The following is a 16,172-nucleotide window of genomic DNA, read 5'->3' on the forward strand; positions in this document are numbered from 1 at the left end:
AAGAGAGCATTCGATCTTATTTCAAGAGGAAAAATTCTGAATTTCAATACCCAACCTACCTTTATCCATGGTCTCGCATAAACAAACGAATAGCACTGTATAACACAGGCGGCGTTATTCAGATGACGCAGCAGGGTCTAGAACCCTTAGCCGTGAGATGAGCTCGTCGCAAAGCAGCTCGCTGGTCGGTGAATCGCCTGCGACTATCGCGAATTCGACATGCGATTTTTGCTCCGGTGGAAGTGTAGCGCAGCCGATTTCAACACCAGTGGATAGGGATAAACGACGCATTTCTAATATAATCGAATAATGTAAGAAACTCCATAGAAAGAAAAACACACAGAGTTTCGAGCAGAAAAGAAATACCTTGGTCCATATAAACCACTTCATTCGTCTCTTCAAATCGAATTTGCATTTCGTTCAAACAGTTTTTCAGTTCTTGAACAACATCGACAAGAGGTAGAGTGGAAACAAAGCTCTAAAAGTGGAAAAATATCACATATAACTCGAAAAAGGACAGCCTGAAATGCTGGCAGAAGATAAAGAGGTCGAGAGAAATGTGCTGCACATGTTAAGTGTTGGCAAATTGTTTGACAAATCATTTGCTCTCAAAGTCACAACACTGTTGGAGCAACCTGTACAGGAAGTATTTACGATTTACCTTGACTCGATCGTCCATGTTGTCCTTATCATCGATTTTGACATTTTGCTCAGGAGAAGACGTTCCCGACTTAGATGTCGACGCAAAGCCGATTACTGTTGCCGGTCGTTGTCCAAACACCATTTCGTTGACCTTCGAAACGAACACATCATAATCGATAATAACGGAGAAAGAACAAGTCAAATCTGCATTAAAATACACCTACTTTCTGTTCGAACAGATTTACTGGATCGAATGAACTCGATCCAGGCGCTAGGCTACGATTATGTTCGTCTGTAATAGATATCCGAGGGCATCCGAAAGGTGCTGTTCGATGGTCGAAGAAATGTGTGGGTGATCGGCTCGCACTACAAAAAATCTGATACTATAAGTAAACGTTGGTTTTGCTAGTTAGAACCTGGCACGACTATTGAGCACAAAGGGGAGAGGATTTCCCGAAATAAAAGTATTCCAAAGCACACACCAACGTTTTGATCACAACAACGTACAAAGTGGTGAAACGAAAACTCAACACAAATTGATTTAAGAAGTCAGAAAATAGCAGTAAACATTAAGTGGAACGTACGTTGGACTGCAACCTTGAGCAGCAATCTGTCCAAGTCGTTGAAATTCCTTTTGTAATGCTTGAATACCCATTAGATCATTTCCACCTGTAATAAACCGTCAATAATTTCTGTATATGATCAACCACATTGTGCTCAAATGTGCAAAGAAACAACTATAGCATAGTTCTATTTGTATTTCTACTATCACATTTTATTTTATTATTTACAAATGGGGCGAGTGTAGTGGATTTGAAATTGGTGCTAGGATTTGTCTGGGAGGATAAAAACACTAACTTAATACAATTACTGGTCCCCGCAAGGAATTATATAGGCCAAGACGCGTACCAAAACCTCAGCGATTACCAATTGCAGCAAAAACGCGTTAGCTCATCTCAAGTGGACTGATACGCCAGAGACTTCTATTTATATATTATATAGTACTGTTATATTTTTATTATTGTACTTCATTATCATGCTTCTACTACTTATATTTCTATTTCATTATAGCGGTTAATCATGCATATGTTACAGAAATTAGAACCGGTAAAGAAAGCACACAAGGACATATGGAAACCGCATTTTTAATGGAATATTTGGATCCAACGATTCAGCACCAACGAATAACACTATAAATGTCCTCTTTCATAAGCGATTCATAATTATACAACGAAAACAAATTACTTTGTTAGCAATAACTAGAAAGTCGTAAGGAAATGTGCTTCAGACCTTCTCCTCCGAAATAAGAGGTTCTGCCCTGTCAGATTCTTTACGGCTTCATTCTACACAGCTTTTATATTTAGTGAAAACTAAAGCAATACTTATTTCTCTTCTATCATTTCCAACACTTCGAGTTTTACAACCCATCACTCAGAGATGCTCGGCAAATTCATGACATTGTATTAGTTGTGGAAATTTGCTTCCACACTCAGCAAGAGAGTTAGCTCCAAATGGAGGACCGATGGGGGCAGAAACACAATGAAGGTGTGAATCGACGATACAGCGTTATCTACACATGCACGAACATGAAGGAAAAGTAGGAATGAACCAAAAAAGTGAAAAATCCTTTCACAACGTTTTCTGGTACAGTTCCGAGTTTTGGTAACGAGAATGTGTCGATAATAAAGGGAGCAATTCCAACATTCTGTCATAAAATTGAAGTAATTCCCTTGCTAAGCAAGCACAAGAGATAAATCTGCTGTCGCTTGAGTAAATATCGAAAAGAAAAACAACGAAACGGTGAATCAAAGTAAACCAATCGATATACAGTATACTAGCTCCACTCACGAACACTTCAAAATTCGAAGCTGGAGCTGAATAATGACAGGCAAAATTCAACGTTGAACCAGAGTAATAATTGTCTTTAGAGCTCAATTTTGTTCAGAGCTATGCTTCAAAATCAGAATAAAAGAGCAAACACATATTAACTAGATGATTTATCACAATTAGAGCAATAAGCACAATAAATAATTCTTCAACTTACCGGAACCCGAAATTGCTTGACGATACAGTCGTTCTAGTTGTTGATGTTGTTGAGCGGTTATTGCTGGCGAAGCCCAACTACTTCGTCTAAACAACTGAGATTTTAAAAGAAATAAATAGCGAAAACAAAAACAACTTAAAACGAAGGAAACCCACCTCTCTGATGACGACGCTTTGGTGTAAGGACTATGTCGAGGCACAGGTGATGAGGGACCAAATGGTGAAGAAGCGCCATGGACTGTATTTCTCTTCCCAGCGTATTTGTTTAGATATCTTAAAAAGCTATTAGCTCCAAACTACTAATTTCAAACAATACGCATATTACTAGCATCAGCTACTAACTACTCAGATTAAAATTGATAGAAGATTTCTTACGTACCCTTCACCCTCCTCTTCAACACTTCCAGCTGCAGTACCCGATGGTGGAGCTGGCTGAACGAGGTGATTCAAATTTTCTATAGCACCCGGATTTAAGAGATTTTCACCAGCGGATGCACGCCGTTCACCTGAAGCATCAGGAGGATTAAATCTATGACAATCGAGTGAAAACAGCACATAAAGGTAAAGAAGATTACATATGGTGAAATAAATCAAAAAAACTAAAGGGTGTCTCTGAAACAAACTGTTTGGGACGGGCAACATCCGAGTGTAATCCAGAATTGGCAAAAGTGGTACGCCAGGAAACAAAGGCAACTGAGGAGAGGTCATTACACACGCATTACCAGAATGTAAGGCCAAGTCGGTGAGAGCCGAATGGTTGAGTGCCGCCTGAAACATATTCGCTATCACCAAAAATCAAAAGGAGAGGACCGCAAAATGGATACAGTAATACCTGATGTAATGGGGAACCTATAGGAAGTTGTGCCATCATATCCGGAGAAAGAATTTGCTCACTTGCACACAGTGTATGCCTCCTTCAAACAGAAATATTATTGAGTTTGCGACAATTGCTTTTTCGTGAACGATAGAGCCAATGGAACGACTACCTGTGTTCATTACGATTTCCCTGCTCTTCCTTCATAGCCAAACCGAACTGACATCGTCCTTGAGCTCTATTACGACTCGAACTTGAAGGTGAATCGTCGCAAATATCAGATGCAGAAGAATCGTCAGAATCCTTTAAAAATTTGCTTATTAATTTTACATACGGACTATAACAACGAATCATTCTATTAACTTGTTGTAAGTAACTGTAAGTGGTAAAAACGTGCAAGTAGTTGTTGGAACGAGCAATGAAATACAAACTGGATAAGTGACATGAAAACTAGGCTTTCAGATTCCTAACAGATATGGTGTTTAGGACTACAGACAAATGTGAACGTACGCATTCGAAACTCGTTGATAAGTTGAGCTGAGCAAGGTGATGAGCGGAGATTGTCGGTGTGATTGGCTCCGGTTCAACATTTGCTTTTCCACTAAGTATCGATCCTCGCGATCCCCTTCGTGGATGGTCGTCAGTGGTTCCTGGAAGATCGCCTTCTTCTAAATTAGATTGCTACAAAATGCAAAAGGAAGGCAACGTGATTTGCGTTATGTACTTACAAAATGGTACAAATACATAAACTTTTAAAAATGTTCTGAAAAATTGTCACTTTTCTGCACATCGGAGCAGTCTTCTCAAAACATCGGCCTTTGAAAAGTGACGAATATCGGACAAAAAAATATTTTTCGTATTAGATGACGAGTTTTTGGAATAGATTTCATTCTCCCAAGGAATCATCCCAAGAAAACATCCATGGAAGCTTAAATGCTCATAATATATACTCATACTATAATATACAGAGTTAGACTAGATAATACAGAGATAAACTTTCACTTTTTTTCACGTTATACAAAAAATGTGGGATATGACAGTACAGCGAAACAGTTTGCAAAAAAAAAACAAGGATATTTGTATCCAGAAAGGAACAGAAGGAGATCAAAAAATAGGTAAATCAGAGAAATTCTTTTCCAGTAAATTGGAATGTTAGAAATCCAGTAGAGAAAAAAAAGCTACACAAACGCAGCTACTCTATTCAAATTTTTAGCAAAATGCTGTCCATTTTTAGCACGACGGCAATAACTGCACAATTAATAAATAAATAAACAGGATAAATAAACAACTATCTATTATGTAAAGTAGCTGTACAAGTGTAAGAGCTTGCCTTCCAAAGAATTTTTCCCAACTTTGTCACATAACAACTCGTACGTAGCGAATATTGGGCTTTCGAAGTTTTGCTTGAGAACATCCTATAAGAAAGTACTTAGAGGCACAACAAGAAACTAAAAGATATGATGATCAGATAAAAAAAGGATAAAGGATAAAGTTTCTGGCGTTAATCAATCCGCTTGGGATGCGCCCCCACGTTCACTTCAATTCAGAATCGTTTGGGGTTTAAGAACGTGTATCTGGCCTATACAATGACTTGCGGTGGCTAGCCGATGTGTCAAGTTAGTGCTTTTATCCTCCCAGACAAGTCTGGTACCAATTTATCGACCCCGGAGGGATGAAAGGCTTGGTGAGCACTAGGGCGGATTCGAACCTACGATCGATCGTGCAGGAAGTGGAACCTTTAACCGCTACACCACACCCGCCCAGATAACAGATAACAGACGATCAGATAACAGAAATAATACCCATTGTTCGGAAAACCACTCAAAGACGTGCCTCGAAACACATCGTTTTTCGTTCAGCAGAAGCGTGGATGTTGTTCAAATTCTTGGACCAAAACCAGCGAGCAAACCGCGAATCTCTTCCAAAAATTATGCAAACGAACATCCCATCCTTTCAAAACTCTCGACCTAATGACAACAACTTCATTAAGAAAAATCCACTCCCTCGAAAGAAAGCTTCTGATGGACAGAAGGACTTAAAAATCAGGTAAGTGAAGAAAACATGGAAATTTTAGCTGTGATACTACTAAACTGATTCGAAAAACTAAGCTATGCGACAAAATATTTGTAGGAGAAAAAATCATCCTGACGAAATTGGTTCCCATGATGAATGTATGGTGTAGCTGACCCTTTAATTTATGAGTGGTCGCTTTCTAGTTGAAAACGGAACTAGAAACTTACAGATAACAAAAGCAAAATCGAAAACAGAGGGGGAAAACTAGCGAAAAGATGCAGTACGACGCAATCTAAGCAATTTAGGAAAAAATGACAAATTTACAATCTTAAAAATCTGCAAACATTACTTAGCATAATAAGCAGCTGAAATCGGAATTTGCTAACAAAGTTCACTGGAGAACAAACGTTTCACAAAGAGAACCATTGAAGAAGCACGGAAAAAGAAGCTTCAACATCCTTACTTCCACAATCTGCTCCTCCGTCCATCGTCCATGTTGCTGCATGAATAACAATATGGTTGGATTCAGCTTGAACGACCTTCGTTCGGGTAGACACGTCGCAGAAGCAAGCATGCTATTCTTTACCAGTAGATGTGTTTTTGCGGATTGACAATTAGTTAACCACCTATAAAAGAAATGTCATATAAAAAGGAGGTTATCCCGTCGTCAACGTCGAACAATGAATCATTTCGGGAATGCAAAAAAGTTCCGGACAGAAAGCAACTGCAGCGAGTTTCCAGTCGCTTGCACATAGAAGCATAGGTCTCCATAAACCTCACTGACGTAATCCCTACGCGCACAACAAAGTTCTAATTTGAGTCGATTAGACGGCAAACGACATCGACACGACACAATGACATGCACATTTCAGACTATGACGCAAGATAGATAGAACGCCCGTATAGATGACAGAGCGAGACTCTCCAATGAAGCGAAAACTGCTTTGGCACAAATTCGTAATGCAATAAGCGATGGGGTCAGCAAAAGAAAGGCAAACCAGATGCAGCGTTTTCCTTGAAATTTGTATGCTTACTTTTCGAAAAAAAGTCAATTTTAAGGAAATTCATCAATAAATCGTAAGAAGGAAAGCAAATCTGGCAACAGCATTGTTCATGTTCCATGCTTAATTTCAAAACCATAAAAACGCTTAACACTGTCACATTTCAGAAATTCATCGACATTTAACACAAAAGCAGCGCGCCTCACTAAAGGAACAATATGAAAATTACTAAGCAAAACAAAAGGCTCTTTCTAGCCATATTTTCCTTTCAAGCTGACATGCGAACAATCTTAAACGGAGCTAATTTCAGTCCAACTAAATTACAGCTTCAATAGAAAAAGCTGTTGAATATCACAGTCAAATGTACATGCGACACGTTCAACCGTTCACGTTAACAATGCGATATGGGTGAGCAAAAACTAAACACTGTAACTGTTGACATAAACAAGTGAAAGTAAGCACCTTAGGTACTTTAAAGTAGAGCTTAGACTTTGCATCGACGAACAGAAATTAGCTTTAGAAAACTGTATAGATCCGTAAACGCAAAACACCAACAAATAAGAAAAAGTTGGTAAAAAAAAGTGCGAAGTGTCTGCTCCATAATTCTCATTAGTTGAATTTGTATTAACCACTCTCAAATCTAGTATTACCTTCTATCACAAAACTATTAAAACTGTGAAGCACGAATTCAAAATGGCAGGACAATCGTAAAGAAATATCTGCATGTTTCATCTAAAATCGACTCAAGGAGAGTCTTAAAAGAAGCGGCAAAAGTAACGACAACGGGAAATGCGGCAACTTGGATCCCACGCATTGTTTTCTATCCCTGAACTAATGCGTCATAAATTGACGCAATGCGAACGACGTGTGAGGAAACGTGTGACACACTGTCGCAAAATTCATTATGTGGTTCCTATGTAATCCGACGCTCATGTTTAAACGCGATAAACTATGAAAAATGAACTGACCGATGCTGCATAACGGAATTGATATTACACCGTTTGAATGGATTGAATACAAGCATCTTCTTGATTAAATCCGCACATTCTAAAATTAAATAATAGCATTCTGAGAACTCCTGATAGCAATGAGATTCAGACGAATACAAATTAGACACGGAGAAATAATGGAACATAAATTAGGATGATCATTTCATCTATGAATTTCACATTGAACATTAGCATACCGTGAGAAATCAAAACAAAAAAAGCGCAACAAAACAATCTCAGAACAAATACATACTACTTTCATAAAGAAACGTACCAACAGACACCCAATACGGGATTTTCATTTGACATGACAGTACAGCCCGCTTCAGATTCTCGACGTTATCGCCAGGAAACGGAAATCCACCCGTGACCAGAATATACAAAATCACACCCAGAGACCAGATATCGGCTTTAAGACCATCGTATTCTTTGCCTTAAACATTTTAGTGAATCACAACGGAGAAAGAAAAAAAAACGGCAGAGCAAGAAAGAAGGAATAATACAGACAAAATCAGGATAGGTATTCTAAACCAACCTAATAAAAGTTCAGGAGCAGCGTAGGGGGGCGAACCACACCACGTCCGCAGCAACTGTGACGGTGCTTGCGTATTGGAAAAACCGAAGTCTTAAAAAAAGATTTTAGCAGAAGATGTGATGGAAATACGCAACATGTTACACTTCAACGCCACCAACCTATTATTTTAATGTTACTACTTTTATCCAATAGTATATTCTCAGCCTTCAAATCTCGATGAACAATGCCTAAAAAGCAGGAGCTACTCATAAAATAGGCAGCGCAAGACATGACAAATGGATGGGATCGTCTTTCAATGGCGTCTTTCTATGACGTCATTCAAAAGAAACAAACCTTTGTGATGCAAGTAGGCGACAGCGGATGCGGTTTGACCGAACCATCGCCGCGCCTCATCTTCAGCCGTTCTACCACGTTCTATTAAAATTTCTGCAAGGAAAAAAAGGGTCAGCAGACCGAGGAATAGCACAGAAGAATAGGTGAAACTCACCAAAAAGTTCTCCACCACTACAATACTCAGTAACTATATAAATTGTCGTTTCCGTACGCATTATCTGCAAGGACCTCATTATTCGTGAAGCATTATTCATTAATCACCACAAACATTAATGACATGAAAAACTGACCTCATATAATTTAACAATATGGGGATGATTGATACGTGTTAATATCCGCATCTCCCTCTCCAATCGTATTAAATTCTCCTCATCAAGCGCTGCCCTATTCACAACTTTTAGTGCGACCTTAACAATAACGCACATTATAAGTAAAATGGAATTTGTCAACTTAAAAGAGAATACAGCTAGTTAACCTTTGTCTTTGCGATTTCATGTTTGGCTAACCTCACAGTAGCGAAGTTACCACGACCGATCGCTTTTCCCACTTGATATAAACCGACCTAGAACCATCACATATTTACACAGGAATCGAGTTCGGGACCAGGATGAATCATTGCTGGTGCGGTTACCACTCCAACAACTCTTTTTTGGTTAGAATGACTCAAAAAAAGTACAAAACAATCACGCATGATGAGTAATAAGAACACTAGAATAGTCTATGGATAACCAAACAGCAGGATCTAACTCAGAAATTGGAATCGTGAACGCCGCAGCGGAAAACAGCCAAATATCCGCCATTTCGAAATACAAAAGGAAATCGAGTGAATGACGGAACGCCCCGAAAGAGAATTCCACCACAATCAGACAGGATCAGAACGACGAAGAAGCCCACCTTCTCGAGCCGCCGACTCGGGTTCCCATCCATATCGATGGTATAGAAGACCGATGAGGTCCTCCCCTTCACAAAGAGGGTCCCTCTCGGTGCTGCTCGTGCGTCGAGCGGCCGCATAGAGCGCACGACCACATGCCACGCCCATTCGCGCCCGTCACGCGCGTCGCGGTCCAATCACGTCATTCGCGGTGGGGCGCGTCAGTCGAAGTTCTACGCATAGGCGTTCGGTTACGCCTTGTGAGGTGATTGCATAGAACGTAAACATTTTTATCATATGTAGTTGTCACATAAAAACAACAGCTCTAGGAGAAAGGCGGACATGCATGGAACAGAAATCCGGTTAACGGCGACACCTATGACCGACCAACAACATCATAACAATGCTTAACGAGAATGAAATGCTCAACAAACAGTCTGTGAGACACGATATAGCAAACTATGTTACAAACACAACAATTTGGACTGAAATACAGTAAAGCGAAGTTTCGTAGTAATTCCTCCAAGTAAGATCATCGCTATTCACCCTTGAACAAAACCCACACACGAGGGCTCTCGATGTATCCTGAAAAAAAAAATGTTGCGTGATTACGTCAATCAGTAATAAGCAATGATAAATTGCGCAAATCGGCAAGCTATTTTTATGGGAATTTTGCATAATTTATCACAGCTATGTATAAATCTAGAAGCTAAACGCTGATTCTGTTAGCGGATAGGAACAACAATATAAGTTCATAGTGTGTAATGCTGCATCATATTAACACTTTTATCAAGACGTTTCATAGGAGATTCCAGACAATGTTACGTGGTGTATACCTCTGACCGCAAAACAGATGAGACGACAGTAGTTACAGCCAGCATATCAGGAAAATGACGATGTTGTAATATTAGAATTAATAAAAAGGGGTGGGCGCGTAGCCCACTCTCCCCCAGTAATCCAGAAAAGACGTATGAAATAGTTCCGGCTGCACGCATGTCCCCAACGATGTAACCTATAACGGGCAGTAAAACTGTGTTAATCCGCAACACGTCCACTTATGCACAGAGTTGGAAGCATCTGCTGCTTATTTTAGTTGCACCAGTTGGATTGTGGACGTCGGACGACGACGAAATTGCAGGTGTGGGAAGTTGTATCGCAAACGTGCAACAATGGCTCCTTCTCACGTTTTTTTCCTGGCAGTGCACCCTACCTTTATTTATTCGTGAAGAGATCCTAACACTGTCAATTTCATGATATGCTGTTTTAAAGGATGATATGTTGCATCGCCAATATGCCTAGAACAAGTTCTGAAAACACAAAACCCTTCCATTGAAAAATCCATCTGAACTTATTGAATACTTCAAAAATATTGGTTTCCTGTGACAGTTCTGAGTGAGCCGACGCGTTACTTTCTCAAAGATTCAGCAGTACTACAAGGATTTATTTCCCATCAATGTTGCCAATTCACTCAGGAATACAGCACTCAATTGAATAAGGGAAGAAGAAAGATTGTGAAACCATAGAAGAGAGCTCTACTCAGCTCTCACTCGATTTTATGTCTTTCTTCCAACTAGCACACTAGAAAATATAAAAGTTCGGTTTTTAAGTGGACGCACTCGCCAGGTATTCGAAGCAAAACTAATTAGGAATCAAAATTCGATAAATCAGTTGTACTTTGACTGACATGCTATCCATAAGGTAAAAATAGAACTGGTACAACTACACTTCTAGAAAGTTTGAAAAAAAATTGCATGTGCTAAGGGAAGGATCCCTCTGCTGAATACTATTTTTTGAATTACAAAAGTAACGAGATCCTCTTGGCAAAACTCAGTTCAGTGACATATTAAAGTCCTCACCTGCACTCTGTTCAGTAGCTAAGTACCCTCCATGTTTGACCAGCGTGTGATGCTTCATGTCGCTCCATTCCGCAGTTTTTTCCTGACAGATTGAACAAATGTAGCCGTGCTCGTTTTTGCAGTGCTCATCCATTTGAACGAATCGATTTGCTTTGTAATCGCAAATACGGCACTCGAATTTTATCATCCCTGTGTGGATTCGTTCATGTGTCATGACCTAAAAGTTTCTGCGATGGGACAGCTGAACTTTAACTAGATTGATCCAATATCACAGAAAGATCACATTTGTCATCAGTTCTCACACTAATAATACAGTAGGAATTTATCTCAAAGGTAACAAAAATCAAAAAAGGGAAAAGAAATGTTCTCACCGCAACTTCGCTGATGAAAATTTCTTCACAGAAATGGCATTGGAAAGTTTTGGTAAACACGTGGGACATTTTCTTATGCTTACGAAGCTTTCGTGGTGTAAGAAATTTCAGGTTACACAAATTACATTTGAAGCCAGAATTCGCACCTGGAAGTAAGCTTGATTAAAAGACAATCTACCTCAAAATTTAAGAAGTAACGAACCTCTATGGAATTTTTTTCGGTGATTCAACAGTCTCACATCACTGCAGAGATTACGGATAGGAGTACACTCGAAACAGACGAAAGTCTAAACAAACTTATTCCTCAAATGAATTTTACAAACAGTGTTACTAGAAAGGTTACAAAAGCTTCATCCTTTAGGGAATAGCCCCATTCTAATTTGTGAGACCATAGAATACCCAGTCTATACATTGTACTACACTTTTTCTGCTAGAAAGATGAATAAAACGCTAACAAGAAAGACATATGCTCATTTTGGGGCGGAATTAGAGGTCGTAATTGGAAAAATAATAGTTTTTTGAAGTAATAGTTTCGTATATTAGGGTCCATGTTCAAAACTGAATAGGTTACACGAATAATACACGAGTATACCATCAAATTCAAACTGTTCGACTGTTTGAAATAGATTATTTTGAAATTTAAAAGAAAACAGAAGCATTAGAAAAATCCCGTCCTTGAATGACTTCAAATATGCAATTTAATCTGGAAACGAAGACCTGATTTTCCAGATATATCTGAAAACCTAATGTCGTGCAAAATAAATTCGTATGTTCTCTAATGAGGAGCGGAAATAAGATATATGTACCGAAATAACTATGTTTGTAGCCAAACCGGTTGATTTTCTGATAATACCGAACAAATTGTAATCGCTAAAAAAAATAACAATAGATTTCGTGAACTGAAGATTTCGGAATTTTATTACAACTACTTTAAAATATGAAACACTCACTAATTCACATAAGTGATTCTCCATTTCTTCGCCGTCTTTCACGCATTTGTAACACCTAGTACATTGTTTGAATTCAACCAGCTCAGAGTGTTTCTTTACGAAATGCTTCTTCAACGAATATTCATTACGGAAGCGTTTGTCACAAAAAGGGCATTGTGGAGAGATCTGAAATGTGGAAAATTTGCTTCCTCGTCGTAGAATAACATGGGAGAATTAGAAACTCTCCAAAAAACCGTTCATCATAAAGAACCATTACCTTCTTCTTGTACGGTCGTTTCAACTGTTTTAATCGTCCATACTGATCGAAACGCGGAGCAACGCCGCCGTTGTTCTCACCAGGAAGAGGGATCCTGAAAATAATCACCTTTTTGTTTAATTTTATTTACATCTGCTCATGAACTCCAGCAAACTTACCCCTCAACATCGACATCAAACGAAGACGCTTCAATTTCCGATTCCGGAGGGATAAAACCTCCAGTCTGCAATTCTTCTATTCGGTTAGCTTCAATTTCTTCCTGTCTCTGCTGTTCCATCTCAGCCTCCTAGAAAAATTTGAATACTTTGAATTTGAAGAGACCTAAAATGCTAAGATCTAGGCACAAATTAAGAAGGCACACCTGCTCCTGGATATAGATAGTGTAATCTTCCGGATGTTTGTCCCTTAAATGCCGTTCATATATGTTTCTCTCGATGAATCGGTTTTTACATCGTTTGCAACGAATCATTTTCGACCGCATAAGCTTACGAACCTGAAAATAGGAGTAATAAAGTAAATATGAAGCCCTTTTTCAATAATCTTTCGTCCTACTCAAACAGAATCTCACTTTCTCCCGTAAGGACAGAGTAGTAGGAAAACGGCTTATAGAAACAATAATCTATAACTGACCGACACAACATCCGTGGGATGAGGCGGTGGAGGGGGCAGATCACAAGGATCTTGGTGGTCCCCGAAAGCGATCCGCTGCACAACTTGAGCTAAATTCATCTACTTACTCCTAACTGATCTAAGACCCAAACAGAATTAGAAAAACAACAAATACACATCGGAAATGACTAGAAACTGACCAATCCTACATTCCGGCAATGGTCGTCGTTGCCTATTAATGTCCAATCCATAACTATCAAGAATTATACGTTTTTTATCGAGAACATTTCCTCCTCTAAGCGTTGCGAGTGTTTCGCCTGAACATATAAGAAATAATCAATTTCAATCAGCTAATAAAACATATGGAAAAAAGACATGAATGAATTCCCAGTCAGAATTTCACAGATGCGCAGAACTCTTAAACCTTCAGCAATTAGGAAGAACAAGATGGAATATTTTACTGGATCAAACAGTAGATACTTCTGTGAACAGAAAAGATCTCACCAACTGGATTAGAAAAATGTATTAAACACACTAGCACTCTGTTCATTGTTGGAATAAGATTCACCTAAATTCCGTCACTTTTCTAATTATCAAAAATTTAAGGTGGTTCGAAACAAATTCAAAGAAACACCGCAATTCTTGTTCACCTCTTTCACGAAATAGTGGTTGTATTGAAGAATTATATCAAAAATTACCAATGATAACAAAGTGAAGTAACATGTGTAGCGAGAAGTAGACAAACAAAACAAGAATGTAAGAATTTTTAGAGCAATCCAAAAAAAAAGTCCCACTCCTTCGTTTTGCTCACTTCTAACATTCTATTTACAGCCTAAAGTGATTTACTCGTTCTGCAGGAGTTTTAAATAAAAATATATACGTCTATGATGAAAACCACACTGTCATTCGAAACAACTCACCAAAAAATGTTTGGGATCAAAAACGAAACCATCTCAGTCTTCTGAGTTAACTGCTACACTTAATACCAACGTGAAGGTGCAGAAGTATGGGTCTACCGACTGACACATACGTCTCGACGCATGTCATCATATTTTTATTCATAAAGTAAACACTAGTTATTCACACCCACCGACACCAGATAGATTTTTGACGATTTCATCAGGTTGATCACTTGCGTCCCGACTATTGTACGGAACAGATGGTGACGGTTCATCGCTAAAACAATAGCAATAAATGAAATGTGGAAAGGGGCGACACACAAGAATTCTCTCTGATCCTTCACTGCTTTGTTTGCGATCGCTATGGGAGATAACATAATCATGTACAAACAAACGCTATCGATTTGAAATATGGATGAAACGACGAAAACGATAATCTTACTCAATGATTGTCAATTCTACAGTCCCATTTTTGTAAACAGTTTTTCGCTGAAAACTCGAAGACTGAGGTGGCGCAGGACTGCGCACACCGGCATCACCATTACAATGAGGAGTCTGAAGTAATGCATGGTAAAGTGACAGTAAATCTAACTTGGTCGAAATAGAGCAAAGGTAAACTGCAGTAGTAACATGTAAATATATGTTGTAGGTTTCTTCTACTGTGAATATTCAATTCAACAGACGATGTTTGTTCGACAACCTTTATTAATAAAAAAAGAACGCGGTCATTGGTTTAACGGCTCTCGTTGTGTTAGTCTTCAAATACTGATCGCTGATGGACATTGACGATGCAACTTGTCGTTCACGCTTCTCTATTGTAGCCGAGGATCACATCCGAAATTCTCAGTATACTTGGAATTTCACGTATAATGGCGTGACATATGTCACGGCAACAATATGAAATCGTTGCAAAATCCAGCATTCACTATGTTCGGAAATCTAGCAGAATACCTCGTACAGACATCCTGTTGGCGGTGGTGGTACAGAATAGTCGAAGTTGATTGTCAACGGACCATAAGCCGACATCTAGTACTCCGCCTCTTCAGAGTGGCAGATCGTTGCTGTCGTCCGAAGCGGTTGCAATCCTCACGCGAGCGACAGACCGCGCGCAGTGTCGGGCACGAGCGATTAGAGCGCGGAATTGTATGCCAACGGTTGGTACTGCTCGGAGAAGTTCAGACCTTCTTTCTTTCATTAGTGTTGATGAAATGATCACCGCTGAAATATCCAGTTCTCTACAGCAACCAGTAGAAACATTGTGGTGAGAGTAAAGAGGAGTTGTTCTTGCGGACAAAAAAAAAGAAAAGAAAAGAGTTTTCCCTTATCAAACATCAAACGAGGGATCTACAGAGGGTTTCGTTAACTGTTTTTTGGTTGGCGCTGTTGTCAACGTATAAATGAGCAGACTGAATAAGATGGTTCAAACTCTGGATAGGGATTGCTACCAGTTTCCATTCTGCTGCTAAAATTTGGGCGTTTGCGCTTCCATAAAAACCTGCAGAACTGCAGTCATTTCGGACAAAATGTGTTGGGGAACTTACCGCTGCTCTAATCGAACTGTTCTTTAAAAAGCAAAAATGTCCCTAAAACACAAAGAGCGTTTTTAACTGTCAAATATCGTATTGCGGAGGACCCATGGCTCAGGCCATTTGTCGTTGAAAGTACTAGTAAGTGGATATGACTCAGCTATTCACTTCCAGTAAGCCTGCTTGGAGAGTTTCGTGAAGTTAGAACACTCGTACTAGGTCTATCTTCCTTTTTTCTCTTAGTACCTTTAGCCTACATGTCATGAATCCTCTAAGACTAATGCTTAAGCTCCAAAGCCCACTGACTCAGCTATTCACCTTCAGCAATGACCTCTCCATTGATGAACTATCGTCTTCTCAAATGGGAAAGCTATTTGTCAAATGGGAAAGCAGTTAAGAACACCCTTTGTGCGTTAGAAACGTTTTTTTAAGCTCTAAAGTACAGGTCGATTAGAGCAATTATT

The 16,172-nt window shown here is 39.2% G+C and overlaps 2 protein-coding genes across 3 annotated transcripts; both read right to left on the reverse strand.

The window, feature by feature from the left end:
* Window positions 1–114: 114 nt before the first annotated feature.
* Window positions 115–9,381, reverse strand: RB195_025963 (uncharacterized protein; the record flags this gene model as incomplete). Of its 2 annotated transcripts, none has more annotated exons than XM_064214305.1 (23): window positions 115–293; window positions 367–478; window positions 662–793; window positions 867–1,008; window positions 1,227–1,311; window positions 2,687–2,772; window positions 2,842–2,958; window positions 3,065–3,191; window positions 3,309–3,453; window positions 3,518–3,599; window positions 3,672–3,802; window positions 4,010–4,149; window positions 4,830–4,914; window positions 5,976–6,138; window positions 7,482–7,560; window positions 7,777–7,935; window positions 8,038–8,127; window positions 8,196–8,264; window positions 8,371–8,463; window positions 8,525–8,588; window positions 8,661–8,777; window positions 8,846–8,932; window positions 9,265–9,381. In XM_064214305.1, the coding sequence occupies 23 exons, from the start codon at window positions 9,379–9,381 to the stop codon at window positions 115–117; spliced, it is 2,601 nt and encodes an 866-aa protein (XP_064070185.1). The 2 variants fall into 2 exon arrangements, with proteins under 2 accessions (XP_064070185.1, XP_064070186.1); XM_064214304.1 differs by having other exon boundaries at window positions 4,010–4,167; window positions 9,265–9,297.
* Window positions 9,382–9,779: 398 nt separating this feature from the next.
* Window positions 9,780–15,208, reverse strand: RB195_025964 (uncharacterized protein; the record flags this gene model as incomplete). The annotated part of the gene is made up of 13 exons (XM_064214306.1): window positions 9,780–9,826; window positions 11,098–11,314; window positions 11,469–11,614; window positions 11,671–11,755; window positions 12,419–12,583; window positions 12,675–12,768; window positions 12,833–12,960; window positions 13,036–13,167; window positions 13,305–13,393; window positions 13,484–13,600; window positions 14,374–14,459; window positions 14,625–14,737; window positions 15,134–15,208. 13 exons carry the CDS (start codon window positions 15,206–15,208, stop codon window positions 9,780–9,782), a joined length of 1,494 nt encoding a protein of 497 aa, XP_064070187.1.
* Between the last annotated feature and the right edge of the window lie 964 nt (window positions 15,209–16,172).

The sequence above is a fragment of the Necator americanus genome, chromosome X (genome assembly GCF_031761385.1).
Source record: "Necator americanus strain Aroian chromosome X, whole genome shotgun sequence".
Lineage (NCBI taxonomy): Eukaryota > Metazoa > Nematoda > Chromadorea > Rhabditida > Ancylostomatidae > Necator > Necator americanus.